Source organism: Glossina fuscipes, unplaced genomic scaffold (assembly GCF_014805625.2).
Source record: "Glossina fuscipes isolate IAEA_lab_2018 unplaced genomic scaffold, Yale_Gfus_2 0, whole genome shotgun sequence".
NCBI classification, from domain to species: domain Eukaryota; kingdom Metazoa; phylum Arthropoda; class Insecta; order Diptera; family Glossinidae; genus Glossina; species Glossina fuscipes.
In genome coordinates, this window is record NW_023998414.1 from 38,719,749 (window position 1) to 38,741,136 (window position 21,388).

Consider the following 21,388-nt stretch of genomic DNA (forward strand, 5'->3'; position numbering starts at 1 on the left):
TATATATATATATATATATATATATATATATATATATATATATATATATATATATGTATCTATATATTTAATAAATGATGAAACATTAAAATAAATGCTTAACGCAACGCGTCACGTAATTAACATTTAGCAAAGACTAAACTAAACAATCAAAAAGTGCTTCGAGTTTGATTAAGCAACTTTTTCCACTTTCTCGATATAATTCATTTTTAAAAAAATTACTGTTCAATTATCGGAGAAAAGTTAAAAAAAAAAAAAAAAAAAAAAAAAAGTTTTCACTGTGTTATTGAAGAGGAAAAAAACAGAAGTGAATTAAAATCAAAAATCTGAAATTGTAATAAATTTCTGTCAAGCTTATGTAATTCTTTTTAAATTGCAAATACAAGTTTCTTAATAATCATATCATCAAAATATTATATTGAAAATATTACAAAAGCAAAAATGATGCTAAATAAGAATTTAGAGGGCTCGACATCGATGCCCCGTATCCACTCCTTCTTCAATATGATACCGACAATATTGCAAGGCGAACTGGCTTTGGCGGTAACAGATGATCCCCATACAATGTTTTCAATCAAATCGACCAGGTATTGAAATAACCCTCTAAACTGGATGATTTTTTTTTTTTTTTATTTTTTTAAATTACATATATATGAGAGTACAGATATGATACGTATACATGTGCAAAACTTATTTCATCACAAACTATAAACTACGTGATTAATATCACACAGTGACAAATTAGATGCTTTTAGATGCACACTTGTAGCGCGAGCTTTTCATTCATATTTATTTATGCGATTGCTTATGTGAATACGTTTCGACATCCATACACGTGTGTTTGTATTCTATAAATATATTAAATAATATTTTTTTCTGTGAGTAAAAAAAAAAAATGCCTGTCTCTAGATTGCTGTTAAAAACGAATTTTAATAAACTTCAACAAAATTAAATGTTACTCATACGTTCTTTCGAACGCATTAAAACGAAAAAAAAAAAAAAAAAAAGAGGAAGAGGAAGAGAAGATAATTTTTTTTTACTTTGATTTGCATTCGTTCGATTGTTGAAGGGAAAAAGAGTTTAATGATTTTGCAACTTTGTCTGTTGGACTCATCGGGAATATCGTAAAGCATACATTGGATGACGTAAAAAGCGTTCAGCCGGCAGGAAGTTAATATTCACGTATATATCTCATTCATACCGCCTACGAAATGCCGTTTGTTTCGTTTATTTTGTTTTTTTTTTTTTTTTTTTTTTTTTTAGGGTGAGTGACTACGGCTTAATGTTTTACCCTTCTTCTTATCCAAAATATACCACCAAACATAAATCAGGAAAAATCTTTCCGGAAAAAAGGTCGGTTCCTACTTCGCTAAGAATGGAAAACGAAAACTTCCGTCGGAGTCAGCGATAGTGTTTTCTTTATTTATTTATTTACTTATTTTTTTTTTTTTTGCTGCTTGTTATGAGGGATAAATATTAGAAATTTGGCGCACTATCGTTATAGCATACATCATTTCGTGTAGAGAGTATATTAAATTTGTCCGAAAATATGTAACGTTCGTCCAGGAGGACGAAAAAAACGAATGCAATTCATCTTTCGCTATATTGATAGATTTTCAATCATTCTATAAATCGGTTTAAGCTTCCATCTATCCACCTATCAATCTATCTGTCCGCCTATATATTTTTCTATTCAACCTAGGAATCGTTATATTTGAGTGAATTCAATCGGACCACTTTTGCGAGCACTCGTCATATAACGCCTTCTGGTTTGATTTGAAAAATTTGGATCGGTTCCTAAGTTTTAATCTTGCATAGTAAAAGACGGCAAATTGTAACAATTCGCCATAAAAATGAACAAAAATATTTTTTGTACGATACATGGCGGATTCTCATAAAATGTACACTTTTGTATGACGACAAAGTCTAGACTGTAGCTGTCTATATAAGAAATAGACGATAGAATGGAGTAATAAAAGAGAGATAGACCAATAAAAATTTTATGAGGAAAATCGAATTTGCTAAGTTTGAATCACGTCTGTTCGGGCTCCAATGTAAAGGATTTCCTGAAAAGTATGCTTTCACACGAAAACACAATATAACTGCTGGTGTGTGAATGAATTGGACGAATGTATTGGACGAAGTGGTGCACAGTATTTATTGGTCGAATATAATGCTCTTGCATGACGTTTATCGGCTTCATATAGCATATATCTTACAACAACCATTAGTTAGCACTGCACTGAAGCGTATTTTAAAATTGTTCGTCACGATTAGCACTGATTTTGAGAGATGACTCGTCGCCTGTTCCATCGTCAATTGATTTCATGTAAAATACTTTTATCTGCAGGCCATCTTCCTTAACAGATGTCACGTGGGACTTAATTAAGATATTCTCTTATTTCTAGGCAAAAGCGAACGAACCAATTTTTTACTTCGGGAAAGGAGCGATAGAGACGTCCATACATATGTCCATACAATGTATCCCCATCTAAAACTTGTTAACTAATCATCTCCAAGTCCGACATGTGACTTTTTCAGCTCCGTGTGGGATCGGATTTCACGGCAAAGGATTTGGCGACGTCTGTCCGTTCAAATAGTGTGCAGAGATACTAGAAAGCTTTAAGTAGTATGGGATTGCAAGACTTTTACTATCGCTTATATTTAGCTCGTAAGCCCTCGTTCTTTATCGGACAGTAATTGAAACAGTACTTTTGTACTTATCGGGTGTATTTACATTGATAGCGTCATAAGATCCGCTATCCGCTTGCTGCAAGCACACACATTCCGTTTGTAAAATGAGAAAAAATTTTGGCTAACTTTGGAGCAATAATTTAACAAAAATATTTCGTGCTCTCCTTATACTCTGCACAATTTGCAGTGCGGGAGTGTCAAGTGTGAGAGGATGTATGTAGCATCTAGCAGAACTTGAGATGTGTACCCATCATCTTTAATTAGACCAATCGATTGAAAATCACTTTCTGCATCAATTTGAACTTGTCGGTCCATTGCCCATCTGTCTGTCTGTCTGTCTGTCTGTCTGTCTGTTTTGTGTTCAAAGTACAAGTTTCATGAATTTTGGTATACCGACATGTTTTGCTTCGACCACTTCCCTTATAACACATTGTTTTGAAAGGTCATCATATGACTAACTGTATTAAACAAACTGGTATAGAGTATTTAATGGTCCCAGTATAATGATTGTTTTTGTATCGTAATAAGTATTCACTTTTCCAATATGCCCATTGGCCAAGTTCGTTATTATTTGTATGTTCTGCTGCTCATGTAAGCTATTAAGCAATAAAAGAATGAAACTCCCATCGAACTTAGGGAAAATATCAAAGCAAAATTTAGCGAATATTTTGCTTATTGTTTCCTTCCTAATTAAATGCGTGAGAGAAGGAGGAGATGAAATAAATGTTTCATAAATACATGTAACAGCTAATAATGAAAGAAAAAACTCACAAATTAACATTTTCTTCATAGGCGACATTGAATTGAATACAAATTTTGGTATTTATTCATAGCAAACCAAATCGACGCCAAGTCTTTACTCATTCAATATATATGTGACAAAGACGAATTTTAGTCTTAATAAGTAATAAATTGTTCCCTCTTTTTTTTGTGTTCGATGTTTCTTACTTTTCTATTTTCTTTTGTTCGACATCCACACATACAGCAACAATATGCAGCGCCCTAATGTTGGCGACAGCATTTGATGCGAACATTTTTTGTTTGTTCTAACATTTGCTTTATGGGATAAAAAAAAAGAAGAAAATTTCAACTAAACTTATTTATGCATTTGCCAGCGAATATGACTTTAGTTGATTGCTTATTCTTTCAAAAATTTTGCATTTAATCAAAACGAATCTTATAAAAATACAAAAATTCAAACTCAAGTTTTTTTTTTTTTTTTTTTTTTTTTTTTTGCATTTCTGCAATTATGTTTGCCTTTCCTTTAATAATTAAATGCCTTTTACAGATTTGCGTACGATGGCGTGCTTTTACTTAAGATAAAATGTCTGCATCTTTTCATATTTTCTCTTAAAACTTTTCCTGTTAAAGTTCGGATTATGATTCACTTAAATGATAGTTTGTTACTTCAAGCAAAAATTAATTAATAATAAAAGATTGTAAAATATTTGCATGTATAACAACGTTTTGGACAAAATCTATAACCGATCCACAGTAAACTTTCACTTATTGCCAAGACTTTCAAAGACTTATTGCATTCACAAAAGTGGACCAAATTCCCAAAGCTTCTAATTCAGATCATATATAGAAGGAAATAGTTTTCATGACCAAAGATGTCATCATAGTTTCAAAAGAGACATTAAGGTCTTTGTTTCTTTAATGATTCTCTCTTTTAATCTGCCAGTTAACTTCCCGCCTCGTCTCAGCTTAGCGAAAACATATTCTCGTCTTTTTCTATTCAAAATTGTTTTCTCTTTATATATAAAATAAACGATTAAAATTGTTTTCTATTAAATTAGCATTCACTTTGGTTATCGATACCGATCCCTATTTCTATAGCTCTTACATCGACCTAACTCGTATAGCTTGCACTACATATCAATCTCGCTTAATTGCATCATGCGATAGAGCATTTTAAAAATCGCTTTAATGATCCCTTAAATAGTCAGGAATGAGATTGAAAGATAACTGTAGTATGTTACGCCGGCACTTCATAGCTTAAATGCGTTTTTCGCCGAAATATGATTTTTGAAAACTAACTAAACTAAAAGAACGCATCATCGAAAGATGAGGGATATATTCGTTTTGGCAAAATATATGCAACACCCATGAAGGAGATTTAGAGATCCCATAAAGTAAATATATTATATAAATGATCAGCAACCGATTTAAGCGTGTCTGTCTATCTGTCTCTTTGCCTATGCAATCTCCGTGTTAAGCCTTCTCTTGGTCGCAAAAATCCATCAAACAACCTTAAATTTGGCAGTCAAGCCGATATTCAAATCGGGTCAAATCGATTCAAATCGGTAAAAGGATACGTCTACAATACAATAGAATCCGATACCACGTTTGGTTTCGAAAATAAAAAAATGCAATTATAAAAATTTACATTTGCATTCTATGGATGGTCTTGTAGCACTTATATAAAAATGGGAAAAAATCGGTCCAGCCCCTTCATTATTACAGAATATTGAAATTTCTTTTTCCATTCATTCTTATATAAAAATGTTTGCAGCAGCCAGAAAGAAGCTTCAGACTCCTCTTTAAATCAACGCATCAGTGAACGTGAACGTACTATTAAACGTGACCAATTGTAGATATTTTTGTCGGTCCGTCGGTCCATCTATCTGTCAATTGCTGTGATAAACGTAATCGCGGACTCGGTATAAATTTTCATTTTTATTCTAGAGAAATAGAAGAAAATCATTCCCACTCTCACGCAATATTTTCGAGTGTAGATATTTCATTTTCTCGTTTTATTCAAGAATTCGCGGACGAATAAAATTTTCTTACTTAATTTTTTCTTGCATATTATTTGTTATGCAGCTCTTGGAGACGCAAAATTATTTTTCACTTTTGTTAATAAGAAAAATATATTACGTAAAACGTAGAAACTTTATCGGAAACGTTCTGCACTAAAAGAAAGGACAATAAAAAATTTGAGGTGAGGAGAATTGAAAGCTAGTGAATTAGGAGTAGAAAGAAAGATTTCGACGGAAAATATATTAAAGTCTTTCTGAAAAATATAGAATGTTTTCGCTGATAAAGTGTGTAATCTATTGCGGATCTAAAGCCCGTAAAACGCGGAAATCGGTCCAGAAGAAAAGTACAACCGTAATGTAGAAATGGAAATGAGAAAAAAATAGCCGAAGCCGAAGCCGAAGCCGAAGCCAAAGTCAATTCATACGGGAAACGCAGTCGAGGAGAGTTTTCTTTCACTATCTTTCTCTAGTTAAATATGTCGAATTTTTTCGAAAAATTAATTTAAACAATAATTTGAACTTTTTCATTCAAGTACGCGACAATTATGCAAAAATCGAAATTTTTCACGTTTTCCAAATATAACAATCTCAATTAAATAATTTTTTTTTTTTTTTTTGTAATTCAAATTTTAACTAGTTTCGCTAATTGATAGTACCTTGGGAAATTGGCTCCAGTGTCACCATTCTTTAATATTTTCCAGATCTCAAAACCTTTCAGGATATTATTGTTATATTATCGTCCCATGCTTCCATCCAATAAAACGCCTATTTCACGCTCTCACAATGCTTCACTGCTTTAACAGTCGTTTGCCTAAGAGGATACTGTGTTGAAGTCAATTTTAATAACAAAATCTCAAGTTAATCCATTTTTCGCGGCATTTCAAGACCAATCATCATTAGATTTTTTTTGTTATTACGCCCAACAGTTGTGAGCGTAATATAAGCTCAAATGATAGTGCCATTAAAATATTGCTTTTAACACTTGATATCAGTATCACATTCCAAAAAAAAAAAAAAAAAAAAAAATACGACACATCCGCCAAGTTGAGAAAAACTTTCTACGATAACTCATTGTAGATATGTAGTGGAAATATTTTGTTAGTAAAGGCCAAGAAATTTAATGTGTCAGAAATTCATAATAATTGCTAAATTCCATTTCCATTTCGTAATAATTTACCATCTAACGCATGCAACATATTTTGTTGCACAAGCGAATTTTTTACAATTCTTCCACGTTTTCTAATTAATACTTTTCAATTATTAAAGTTCTATAATATTTTAAGAGAATATATGCTACGCACACCATGTACGTGCCAGCGTACAAACATACATTTTCGCATTTTAAGAAATGTCACAATACCTATTGTCGCTTTGCGCGCCGGCGCTCTTCTCTTTCCCCACTTTTCAGTACAACAACGCACAAACCACAATCATAATAATAAATCAAATAATATCTAAAATGATTTTGAGGAAAAATTAAATGTTAAGAAAATATTTTTCACTTTTTCATAAAGTTAACGGTCCATCGTAAAATACCCTATATCAATTCCTTTAGTAAAGCTATTCGCATAGCAAATTTAAAAAAAAAAAAAAAAAAATTTAAATATAGGAAGTGGTTGAAAAAGTGAACTGATCCAAACCAGCGTTCGTCCTTGCGTCAAAACACGTCACATGTGTCAAATTTCATCAAAATATCTCAAAAATTGCGACCTGTAGCCTGAAAACATAATTAAATGAACAGACATCCATGACGGACAGACGGACGGACAGGCTTCGATCAATTCGGGTTTCGGATACTGAAACGATCCCTATAATAAAAGGTGAGTCTATCTTAAGCGCTTCTGCGTGTTACGCACTTTTGGTGCAAGGTATAATAAACGTGAATACCGTAACTGCAAAAAAAAAGTTCACTTATGATTTCGATTATGATATTTTCAAACGACTTAACATCCCATACTTACGGGTAAAACATTAATAATTTTCCTTCACTTATGGTGTATTGGATGGATACAAATAGCACTCAGACCGAGTAAATCCCACCGATCCAAAATCACTTTCTGGACGAATTCAAGTTTACCTGTCCGTCTGTCTATTTAATGCAGATCGATGTATTAGTGCATTCAGCGTAGCGATTGCAATAATTGAGAATCTTTGCATATCAAATTGATCTGAAAAATTTTGAATCATTGGCTTACATTTTCCGCACCTTCCATCAACTTTAATGTTTTCACAGTGTGGAGGAGTCAAAGTCGCATTTCCATTTTCACCTCACATATGTTTCGTTTGGTTAGGGTGTGCTAGAATTGAATTTGGTTTATTTTGTAGCCGCAGTAACAGTAGATAGCAGTAGGTTAGAGGTCAGTCATTAGGCGCTGACTGACATTGAACTATGGGTATCTCAGTTAAAAACATTTGTTTTCAGCTGAGATCAGGCCAAGTTGGCAAACGCCAAACTCTAATAGAAGTCGTAAAGGTGCCTTCCGATCGTTTCCCGAGCCACTACACTTTTCTGGAGTTTTTGACTAGACATGCAGTTTGACTTTTGATCTTCTTTGGTTTTTAGCGGCCGCCGTAGGTTAAGTTTAGGAAAAAAGAGAAAATACATAGCAGGCTCGTTGACAAAAAAATTAAATACTCTTTGATCGCGAAATAATTCCATAATTGTCTCAAAATGTCTATTCGTAAAAGGCCAACCGACTCTCATCGTGTTAAAGACTTAAATATTACTTGAGGTAATTGAAAGAATTTCATAAATAAAATGATTGCTGTATGCTCAACATAATAAGCCGTTAGTGAGTCTTTGACTATAATTTCTGATCAAACTAAATTAAACAAAGCACAAAAAATTATAGAATCGATATCCGAATAAATGTTTTGGTTATTCGATCATGTATATTATAAATTATTTTGTCGAAGGTGTCTGTTACCCGGCGAGCTTACCCCTAATCATAGGATAGCTCCTCACAACACATTATAAGAGCTATCGTTTCTTTTAACCGAGCAGTCGAGAAGAGAGTTGACTAAAAAGCATTCACATCTCACATTGAGGCTCATAAAAATCCGTGTAGAGGTTTTCGGGCGAAGTATATTTTTACAATTTGCACAATACATATAAAAAATATATAATAATAATAATAATAATAATAATAGGTGTCAAACGTTATGAGACAAGTTTTTATATGGACTTTTTTAGTAAAGTATTTATGTAAACTTCACGATCGGATTAGAAAGACAAATATGGAAAATGAAGAATCTTGAATCATATAGTTAGTTGCAGCTAAGAAGACTATGTATTTTATTTATATATTATAAACATATGAAATTATTTAAAATCACGTTGTCTTGTGTGAGCCAGACGAAATATATGAGCATTTATGCGAAACAATTAAAAATTTCGCCTGAAGCGGCTAACACTTTGACTTTCTATTCATTTCAATTATTTCCATTTTAAATATTTCCTATTTTCTGAAAAGCAATTGTGCTTTGTGCTCTAAAATTTATTAAATGATTTCGCTTTAAATGTTTACACATACTTCGTTAGCAAAAATTTAATTAAAAACTAAGCAAAAATAAAATATATGAACTATTTATTACGTCATGATATATTAAATATACACACATTCGCACATTAATTTGAGTTCATTATATGTAATTTAATTATAGAAAATTGGAAAGAAATATTTAAAGGCGCTTTCCTCGGAATGTCTAATAAATTAATAATTTTTTATTTCTTATCGTTTTTGTTTTTTCTTTTTTTTTTTTTTTATGTCTTCTTCTATAAATCATTAATTAAACAAATTAGCGTAAATTTTTTGTGTTTTGTAGAAAATACACATTTAATTGCTCGTTATAGTAGAAATGCGCACGCATTTTATCGATTCACTTATACACATGCACATATGTACATATGCAAATATGATTTTTATATATAATTACAGAAATAATTATATATTAGTACGTACATTCTTAACATGTAGAAATAATTAGCATAATGAAAAAAAAAAAAAAAAAAATTTTTTTGTTTTTTTTAAAAAATAAAACTAAATAAAATTTCTTTATTATCTTTACAGCCATGGCGAGGATCTCATTGTGACACCATTTGCCCAAATTTTAGCCAGTTTACGTTCAGTACGCAATAATTTAATAAGTCTGACAAATGTTCCGGCACCTAATAAGTGAGTGCAAAAATTCCTCTTTTGTTATATACAACAGAAAGAATCTTTTTTTTTATTCAATTTCCCCTTAAAAGCCCAAATTTCTCATTCACTCACCATAATTAAACTAATAAAATTGTTATACAATAATGTTAACCCTTTTTTACAAAAAAAAAATATTTTCAATTGATATTATGTGCAATTTTTTAAAATTACATTTAACCTCAATATCTTTTATACAATAACTCAAAAAAAAAAAAAAAAAAAAAAAAAAAAAAAAAAATGCAAACAAGAATGTTCGGCTTAAGACGATTGTCATGTTTATCCATCATTTAAATTGCAAAATCAAAATATTTGTGGGAAAAACGCAATTTATTAAATGTTTTTAAATTGCGTTACCTTGGCGCCGCGATAGTGCCGAGAGGTTTTGCAATGAATAAAGAAAAACTTAATCAATTGAGAAAAAGCTCTCATTTAAGTAATCGATAAACTTTTTGTTGCTAAAGTTACTATTGTATTATGAACTGATGATAGTCACCTACCTCTTCATTTCAAAGCCATATATATATATATATATATATATACATATATATATATATTCATACTGGAGCATGCTTATGTTGCTCTAAATATAACCAACAACTCGATATAAAAAAGTAAAACTATCATAAACATATATTAAGCCCTACGTCAAACGTTTTTAATTGCTTTTCAGTACACCCTCTCAATGATCGATACACGTTAGCTTTGCAACCAATTTGTTGAAATGCTTTTCTATCCTAAAAAAAGTCAAATCTATCTAAAGCATTTAATATCGCTTTCGACCTGAAAAACTTGGTTTGGTCTTAATGCAGTGTGTATGTGCTGTTTATAGGGCAAAGGATGAAAAATTTAAATCTTAGGCATATGTTGAAAATAAGAGAAAACAAGTCCTCATTATATTAATACATTAATACATCAACATATACAGTCGATCTCTATCTAATACATGCGCCTATAAAATGAATCCATATAATACGGAGGAAAAGTTACGAAAGTGTTTATGTAATACACTATGAGAGATCCATATAAGATGGTCAAAGAATGAGACAGAAATTATCTACTACTACTACTACTACTACTACTAGAAATTTCTATACATTTCTCCTACCCGCTCATTCTCTTTCTCTCCCTCTCTCTCTCCCTCTCTCTCTCTCTCTCTCTCTCTCTCTCTCTCTCTCTCTCTCTCTCTCCGAGGAATTTGTTACGCACAACGATTATGAAAACTCTTCTCATACAGTGTCTTAAGCTTAAATGTAAGAAAAGTTTCTTTATTCCTGCCTCCCTGTTCCAAATGCTTTCAAACCATCAATAAATGGAAAACAGCACCCAATGATTTCCATTCACTAATCATATCATCGAAGAGTATCTATTGCAATAATTAGTTACTTTGATTAATTGATCACATCCACGATGTTTTGCTTAAGAGGAATTCATTACTTCGTGATCTCTTGAGACAATCACTACCGGATACCAACCAAGCCAAACGTTGTTAAGCAACTTGTTTAATCAACTGCACCTTTGCTTCGTTTTGTAAAGACGTGCGACATGGGTTTATGTAACAAGAAATGTGTTACCATGCTATAGAGGGCGTTTTGCTGTATTTGATTCATAAAAAAATATTTTCTATTCAAAGGATTATCGGTCACTAGCTTCTATCCATTTCCATCTTTTGAGCGGCAGAGTTCTTTTCGTTCTATCGTCATAAGAACACAGCAAACACTGCTCAAATAGCTTATAAGTTACGTATTGAAATGCATGATAGTCAGAGAAAGCGTCAGAACGCCTAACGGATACAACAGTCGTATTGCGAATTCGATTTCAGAGCATCTAACATCTTCTTAAATTCAAGCTCTCCCATAACAACAAGGTTATAAGGTCAGTAAGGGTTTTCAATAACGGCTTTGTTAGGTTCGTTGAAGCTCGTAATAAACAATATGCTTGTAGTCCTTTCAAAACATTCAGCAAAAAATGCACTTTATATAAACTTTCACACGAACGGCGTAAAGTCCAAACAAAGTACCTCGACGTGGAAAAGTCGAAATATTAATTATTCAATAAGCTTTCTCTCTCTATCTTAAAAGAGTTTCGGTCTAAAGTTAACAGTGTCTTCGGATCATTGAGAAGAATGTATGCAAGTTTTCTCGGTGAAAAACATGGAATGAAATCATTATACATAGGCGGGGTTGGCCAAGAAATTTAATTTTTCTTCTTTTTTTTTTTTCTTTCGCTTGATAATCAATATATATGCACCTATATGTATATATATATATATATACATATTATGGATATAATATCTTCTTTCTCTGACAGCAGACAATTACAAAATTCTCTACAATTTGGCACTAAGACGCGTTCGTCTTTTCTTTAAATTTTGATTTTGATTCGTCTCAGATCGTCCGATGCTCGCTCCAACTTATCCAATTGGTTCTTTCAAGCGAAATCAGAAATTGTTAAAGCATTTATTTCGATCAATTCTTTTCGATTTTTGGTTGAAAAAATTGCCGAAAAATTCTACGATGCATAGGTAACTAACTCTTCGACGGCTGAGAAACATCATATTTATATATGCTTAAGATTGTTTAAATCTTACGGTCACTCGCGACGACATCCCTATATGAGGTTTTCTAACGTTGTTGGTTTGATTAGACGAGATCGTATCACTGGGCTTTTAGAAGACAATTGAAAATTCAGTTGATTTATCTTTTCACTATACTGATGATGATGATGATGATGATGGATAAATATAAAAAAAAAATAAAAAAAAATGATTTAAATTTCAAATTCAATTTTACATTTTTTCAACTATGACGCGTCATTAGCGTTATTAATTAATTAAAAATTAATACATTAGGTAGTCTAAAATAATAATTAGGATATTTATAATAAAGAGAGCATTAATTACTTCGTAACATCGCTGAATATTAACTCTTTGCACACGAAATTTGCTTTCATTCGTATTACAATCCGCGAGCCGTGACCGTCATTTGTCACCAACAGCGAAACACCCGAATACTAGTTTTTACGATTTGTTTTTGTTTTTATGTTAAAGACTGCAAATTATTTACAATGTCTCAGTAGCGGAGCCCACGAGTTGGGCAGACCAATTTTAAATGACTCCGCTCAGGAGCGCTCGAGTGCAAAGGATTAAAATAAATACGATTTGAATTCGTGAATTTTTTGCTTTTCCCGAAGATTCGGCATTTTTTAGACTGCCTAATATGGATAACTTGTACTAATAGTATATATATGAACGCTCTGCTGTATAAACGTTTATGATTTTGTTTTAAAATGTTTGAGATAAGAACATACGTATTAAATATTTCTTTCCCTTATCTCTTTTTTCTCCCTCTCTCTTATACTCTATCTCTCTCTCTCTCTCTCTCTCTCTCTCTGTCAATCCCATTTATTCGTCCTTTCTCTATCTATAATCTCTCGCTCTCTTTCTCTCCCTTTCTTTCTTTCTGTCCTTCCTTCTTTTTATCCATGGTTCTTTCTCTCTTCCTCTCTCCCTATTCTCATATATTATATAAATTAATGAAAAACTCCATTAAATTTTAATTTTTCTTTATTCATAAATTAACGTGGTTTTAATAACGCAATTTTATTTCTCTTTCTTTTTTGTCATTATTATCATTTTTAATTTCATATCCTGCTTGCTTTCGTTTCATATACCTGCACTTAAATTCCGTATAATAATGTACACAAATCGTTGTTCAATCACGTCATGTTTGTGTATATTTGTTTGCTTGTTGGTTGTGTTTGTTATATATTTATTGTCTGCGTTTGTTCGCCCGACTCTCTAATCCCGACTATCGAATCACCTCCCCCCCCCCCCCACGATCCCCACGATCCCCATCAACCCCAATTTTTATGGAACACTGTATTAATCATCTAAGATCTAGGCGACCAACACAAACATCATTGGGACGCTCCTCTACCGCGGGTATGCAATTAAATCAAGGCGATGAAGCATATACACGTTTGGCCACCGATACCATCGAAGAACTAGATTGGTGTTTGGATCAATTAGAAACGATACAAACGCATCGTAGCGTCTCGGATATGGCTTCACTCAAGGCAAGTAAAAAAATATTATTTAAAATAAAATATTTAAACAATGAATAATAAATTAATTATTACATAAATTTTATGATTAAAAGAAGAAAGAAAACAAAAAACATACATTCACACATTTAGAAAACTTGTTTGTATACGCTATGGGATGTATGTATGAGTTAATGCTCACAAGCAACACATATTTGTTAACTGGCCAGTGATAGTCATTTTCGTGCAGTGTCCTTTAAAAAATTTATCACATAATCGATGTTGCATGTATTTTGATCAGCGATATCTAATCACCAATAGTATCGCTATATTGCCCGAAATATGGAGAAACGTTATAAAAGTTGTATCAATAATTTCTCAATATAAATGCCCTTTTCAAATGAAAAAAAAAAAAAAAAAACAATGATCAAAATGCATGCAAGCAAATACCCAATCAATATTAATTTTTGATTTTTTTCTTTAAGATGTTTGAGTATTTTCCAATTTTTATGGACGAAAGTATTTCTAGACGAATCTAACTAATCGATTTAGTCAAAATCCAAAGTATATATATATAACGGTTTCCAGCTATTTCTAAGCAAGAAATGATAAGACATCATATGCTAACTTCGCTTGCTTACAGCCGTGCCTTTTCATTTCTTAATTTCTAAGGCCTCAGTTTGACTGATTTGTAATTTTGTACAAAAAAAAGGGCTGACACGTACGAAAGCTTTCTTGCGAATTTTGCGAGCACAAGGCAACCTTGAGCGAACTATGGGTCTTCGAGTCAGACAAATTCGATAACTATGACTGTGAATTTATGGATAAATTGTATTTGACAATTGTGCTTATATGCTGGCAGCGCAATGGTCCGGGAATGATAAGAAAAATGTTATATCTTACTTGGGACGAGTTGATGGCATCTACGAGCGAGCCCCACAATCACCTTCGCGGCGTACTGTATACGAACTTTTGAAATAGATCTTAAAGTTTATATTCTAGCCTGTTCTAGGAACATTTGTTGGCCACCCATGCACAACACAACATTGTAATGAAATTTTCAAACACTTGTACCATATTTTAAAGTTATCGTCAAATTTTAACACATTTGCTCGCTATCCTAAATCCAACGAATTTTTAATGAATTTTTCGCAGCTATCGCGGCTAAATTGTGATAGAAAGCTGAATAACCGGCAACACCACAGATCTATATAACTCTGGTTGGGACTCATTGAAAGGAAAGGATATCCATGCAAGAATTGTTCATTGGAAAAGTCATTTCGTTTTTTTCTTCTGTTTTTGTTTTTTTTTTTTTCTTTTTTCTTTTTTGGTGCAAATGAAAGGCGATTGGCTTTCACGTGATCATGGCGATCATGAACGATCGGATTCGATAAATTTAATCTAACGGCGCTTCGTATCAATTGATGCCATTATATTGTTTTCATCGAATTTTCCGAACGTATTTCCACACCTGTTAACACATCGTCTTCGTGCACAACCAGTAACTTTTTTTCTTACTTGGGCCAGCCTTTAAGCTTTTCGATTGAAATATGTCGAAAATGTGCGCTGTCAACAATTCGTATTTGATTAATTAATTAAAGCAAGTTTTTCGCCAACAAGTCCTGCATTATCGATTGTCAAAATAAATGATGCCAATGCGGCAAAAGTATGAACTTGTGTGTGAAAAAATCTACAATAAATTCTCTATTGACGCCTTGCCGAACACCTTAATACAAATAGCGCAATACACATAGACACAAAGCATTAATTTACACTAAATAAATTTTATTTTGTATATGTCGAGCCTTTAAAATGAACAAAAATTTAAAAATTTAACTAAATCCGCGTATCCGAGAATTGTGCCGTTATATCTTCTAATCACAAATGTAGAGATAAAATCCGGCAAATTAAACCAAACACAATTTAATAAATAATAATAAGTTTTTGTTCGCCTGAATGGCCGAGTAAACAATTCAAGGGATCGTGGCTTCGAATCTCAAATGCGCGTAGAATTTTTAATATAAAGTCGATAGGCTTAGATGATGTGTGCTAGTGCTATAAGATTTTAGTCTTGCAAATTATTCTCTGGCTAAATTAATAACAATTATAATAATAATAATAATAATAATAATAATAATAATAATAATAATAAGATTAAACTTTCATTTTATTTTTTTCAGTTCAAACGCATGCTTAACAAAGAGCTATCGCACTTTAGTGAATCCAGCCGATCCGGAAATCAAATTTCAGAATACATTTGTTCAACATTTTTGGGTAATTAGTTATATTTATGAAAATTTCATTTTTATAACGTTAAGAATATGAATATCACGAGTAAGAAAACTATATTCGATTATCGCTGAATCTTCCATCTTTCACTGAAAAGAAATAAACCGAAAATCTCCGAAGAAAAGGAAATTTCGATACTCTGTAATACAGGGTGGGCGTGGCTCATAAGATGTAGTGGAAAAATTTTAATACGTAATAAGAAAGAATCTTTTTCTTTTTTTTTTTTTTTTTTTGTATAACCAAGACAATGTTCACCACCGACATCACATAGCCGGAAAGACAGACAGACAAACAAATGAAAATATCTGCAGACTTAAGTCTATTCAAAATTCTATATTAATCAGAAGTATATCTATGATTTATAGGGTGTCTGAGGCTTTCTTCTAAATTTTTCCAACATTTCTAAGCCCGCGTTCGATGATGGGTATGATATTTAAAAGTTGAGCGAAAAGGAAAAAATTACGTTCCACTGATCATCTAAGCTTAGTTTTTCGATGAGTTAACATTTAAATCGTGTTAAAGAAAAATTGATAATTGATCACAACTGATGAAAGATTTTTCCTCTATTTATATCTTATGCTTAACGATAAGTTTTACTTAATAGCAAATAGTTCCTTGAATAGTGGCCTATATGCATATTTCACGTCTCTCTACCTGCGCCTAAAAGGCGTTTTCTATTTATTATGAAATTCACTCGCATTGCACAATCGCGATAAAACTGTCTTTTACGTTCAATATTTTGCGAAATGTCGATCGGTCAAGCATGATTACATAAACATAAAAATTATTTTGTGGCCAAGTCAAGATGAATTGCTTAGGTAATCTGAAATAATCGGAAACGAATGAAAAGATTTTTTGCTTAATTGTGGCACTGCACAGATTCGTGCTCGATCTTTCCGAGACAACAATATTAGGCAATGATAATCGATAATATAATATAATATAATATATCAATAAATATCATAAATAAATTGGTTAAGGCTTTAAAGCCTTCATACATTTGCAATCATATAAAATTTTCAAGTAAAATGTAAAAGTTTGACTTGTTATTAAAGTGAAGCCAAGAAATTGTAATTGCCTCGAATGCTTAAACCATTTAAAGGGTAAACATTAGTAGCTAAGGGTGGGCAGTGTACGATTTGAAACAAATGTTAAATGTAAACAATGATGTATACGCTTTAGCTGTATGCACCGGTAACGAACGAATGAAAAAGAAACCTCCTTCCCTCACTAAGTATCCTAGGGAAAGATGTTATGTATTAGATTTCATAGTTTACGACATCAACTAAAAACATATCTATGTTAGTTATACATACAACTACTCTTTCACTCAAATTGAATGCAATTCAATTTTACAAGCATAATATTTTTTCTTAAGCAAAATTTGTTAAATTTCAACAACAAATTTTATTAATTTTTATATTTATTAACTAAACGTATGCATACTTGCGATATTACTTTATATTTTACAGCAAAAGTTTTCGCCTACGAGAAACTAAAGCAGATGTAAATAAGTACTCAACGTAAACTTCACATGTAGGATAAACAAAAACCAAAAAAAAAAAAAATAATAATAATAATAATAATAATAATAATAATAATAATATACAAGTTATGGCGTAGCTTCTCATATCCACGCTAAGCTGATGTATGAGATTTGATTGCAAGACAAACTGACTATCGATTTTGAATACGCCATAGAGATCGTCGTCTTATAATATGTATGTAACGTATCAACGTATGCAGCACTTGTGGTACAGGGTATATTAAATTTGTGTGAACGTGTGTAGCACGCAAAAAGGCTGAAGGTAGACCCACCTTTCATTTTATCCATGGATTCAGAAAATGATAAGTTTGTCTGTCTATCGGTCTGTTTGTGGTTGTGTTCAAGCAGCGGGTCGGAATTTTTCAAATATTTCGATGAAATTTAATGCTCTGACGTGTTTTGAATGAGCGCTATTGACAAGGGCTTTTTTCGCTCACTCCCCATATAACTTGAACTCCTTCAAAATTTTTCGACAAAATTCGCTCTGTAATAGTAGTTCGGCATTATAAATTGGTTTTGCAAAAGAGAAAAGAATTTCTATTGCGCCTGGGGCAATTTTTTGAACTCTCTCTCTCGTATAATTGTTCCTACGAAAACTGAATCTATCTGTAGGAAAAAAAGTATAACTTTCAGTATTTCATGATGAAAATTAGTTCATGCGAGTTGGTTGACAATAGAAATCAACCTTAACGAATTTAAACCATGTAGGTCTATTTTTTTGGATACCAATGCGTATAAAGGTTACTGTAACATACGTGCTTTCATAAAAAATATACCTTTACGTGAAAATAATATGTAACTTTTTGTGTCACGTTACCGAAACGAAAGAATAAATGTATTAGGCAAAGTCGTGAAGGGTATCTAATGGTCGGAGTTCGCCAACTATAATGTGGTTACTCGTTTTTCAATATAGTTTGATAGAGCATTTGCCATTAACTATGCATATATGTAAACAATATACATTTTATTTTAGTTATTATGAACTTGATGCGATTTAATTACTTACGCAATTAATTCTTCCTCATTGAAGAAGATTTCATTAAAGAAAGATTTCCAGATCGATCTTATAGGTTTGACTTAAAATTAAAATGCTATCATTTATGAAAAAGTAATTAGGTAATTCATTCGGCAAAATTCATTCATTCCACAAAACGTTGAGATCATAATTACGATTTCAATGCGACGAACGAGATAAACCGATTTAAATTTTTATATCGATTAAATCGTTAATCATGCTGATCAAGAATCCCGCATATATATATATAGATAATGTAACGCCGCTATGCAATCCATACGTCTACGCATTAAAAACGTTTGGCAAATTCATTATACCCCCTGTGATGGATATAACATAAAGACAAGTATCTACGCACACAACTTCATATATTTACGTATGAAAAGCTCAATATGCAAACAAGAAATTATGATTGAGCAAAAAAAAATAAAAAAAAAAAAAAAGTAAATGAAGTTGGAATCTTTTTTAACATCCAGCCTTATTTTATTCTTGTTTAAAATTGAATCAGTAGAGAAAAATAAAAATAAAAAAACGGTAGGGAAGTTTGCATAACCTCCCACTTAATTTTTTACGAAATTGCTTATGCTTAAATATTGGAGTAGAGATTATTAAAATCACTACTTTTCATGTGAAACCAAGGACGTTTAAATCTAACTACTCGCACTCTGACAACGGTTCGGATCGGTTACACTTTCGATCACTTCCCATATAAAGTCTTATTTTAATATTATATTATTTAAATAACAGTATGCAACGAATTGATGTTAGGGTAGCTTACAATACCCACTATAACATATTCACTTGTTCGACTGAAGGACGATTGCTATTGTTTGTCACTTCATTTGTAATTCCAAGGTATATCCATTAAAACAGTATATGTACGTGTGTATATAACACTCTATTCTGAAAAGTCGTTATAAGAAAAAAAAAATTGTTATTTTCAAAATTTCTCGGCAAAAGTAACTGAGTAGTAGCCTATCGGCATTCTTAATTTGGTACAAAAACTTTGGACCGTCTACGTCATTTTTTGAACTCCCTCTCATGTAATGAAAACTCAAGTTCATACGACAAAAAGCTATAATTTCAATGCTTCATGATGAAAATTATATCATAATAAACTGTACAAAATTTGAAACATATCGGCCTATATTTTGGATCCTATCCTCATAGGGATTTTCACGAAAATTAAACCTTTTTAGAGCAGAGAAGTCTAAGTTTTAATATGAGATGATGAAAATGGTTCATGATGAGTCAAGTAATTTCATACTTGTATAAAAGGATTAAACTGGTACTACATTACTTGTCGTTTTGGATTCGGTTCCGCATAAATACGCACATGATGAACAATTTGCCTTTATATAGAAAGAATATATAAAAATAAGAATTATGTTAGAGAATGAGATTTAGGGTATTTTACTGATCGACTATAATGCTCTTACTTCCTTCTCACTACATATTTAAATCATATTATTATGCATTTTCTTATTACAATTTAATATATTCATGACATCAATGCTTTAACTAAAGTTAAGTTAAGAAGAATGATTATATTCTTGTTATAAAAAATTGAGATGTGAAGCACTCGTCCAATGCATCTGATATGTAAATGAAGTAGAAGAAGAAGAAAAAAATGAAAGTTTAAAATTAGATTATGTACCAACAGTAGTTACTACGCATAAAATCAAATGAAGAGAAAATCACGCTGAATACTGCAAAAATGCAATAAAGAAACCCACAGGAAAATTATATATATATATATATAAAAAAAAAATAAATAAATAAATAAATAAATAAAAGAAGGCTATGATGATATAAAAACCTCAAGCGCTTGATTTAATAATTTTTTAAAAAAAAAAAAAAAAAAAAAAAAAAAAAAAATTATTATTATAAAATGATACTTGTCTTTAAGTGAATCTTTAATACCTGTCAGCTTAAGTAACATAATTGCAGAAAAAAAGCATTTTTCTTTTTAAACAGCAGATGTGACGGAAGTATTTTTTCGCATTTCATTTTCTCGTAACTTTGACCAACAACAAAGTTTACATAATTAGCCAATGTAAACATGGCTGCGGGATAGGTAAAATGGATCTACTTTCAAATTTTTTCATCTCAATTTTTGCTTTCATTCGAATTTCAAGAAAAACGAATAAAACTAAATCTTATCTACTTTTTTCCCATGGATATGCGTACTTGATTCATTATATACACGCAGCTAACAGAAAATTTTTTACAGGAGCGCAATCAATTTTCGTTTGCGAATTATCGAAATGTCTTCCAAGCACTGTGTAATCCGTCGCGTTCGAAATGCCATAAACCATCCATCAATTTCGCCATCAATTGAAAGTATTTGACGTTTCAGCTATGTGAGGAGAAGACATAATTTGCGCAACATGTATCGAAAATCAAGTTTTACCGAAAGTCACTTTTAGTGAAAAAAAAACTCGGTGCACACACAGTCCATATGCACATATGTGATATATTCTTTTTGCTTCTACTATTTGCCTGTGTTGGATATAACTTATTATGCAGTTAAAAATATTAAAATTAATTGTAAAAGAAATGTTAAGATCGTAACTGGGATTCCAGCAGGCTGGCAAACAGATAGGTGGATAGATTAGCCAACAGGCAAATGAAGAAAAAATTTGTAGCAAAAGTGAGAATATAAAGGAAGAAAGTAAACAAACAAAGAAAAAAAAAAAAATGTGAATAAAAAAAATGTAATTGAAAAGGATATAAAAGCATACCTCAAGGGATAAAAATTTTATATTTTATAAGTATAAGCTCTGGCGGTATACGAGATATTTTATATAAATACATTTATTTACTTTTAATATGAACACAT

The 21,388-nt window shown here is 31.6% G+C and overlaps 1 protein-coding gene across 10 annotated transcripts in view; it reads left to right on the forward strand.

Annotated features, from left to right (window-relative positions):
* LOC119644694 (cAMP-specific 3',5'-cyclic phosphodiesterase) overlaps positions 1–21,388 on the forward strand; it is a 390,657-nt gene that overhangs the window by 362,865 nt on the left and 6,404 nt on the right. For 7 of the 10 annotated variants that reach the window (XM_038044384.1, XM_038044387.1, XM_038044385.1 and 4 more), the window contains 3 exons: positions 9,527–9,631; positions 13,549–13,729; positions 15,877–15,970. In XM_038044384.1, the coding sequence (XP_037900312.1) occupies positions 9,527–9,631; positions 13,549–13,729; positions 15,877–15,970 (380 nt within the window). Of the gene's footprint in view, positions 1–368; positions 588–9,526; positions 9,632–13,548; positions 13,730–15,876; positions 15,971–21,388 lie in introns of those variants that run through there. The other 3 variants (XM_038044393.1, XM_038044394.1, XM_038044386.1) reach the window with 3 other exon arrangements.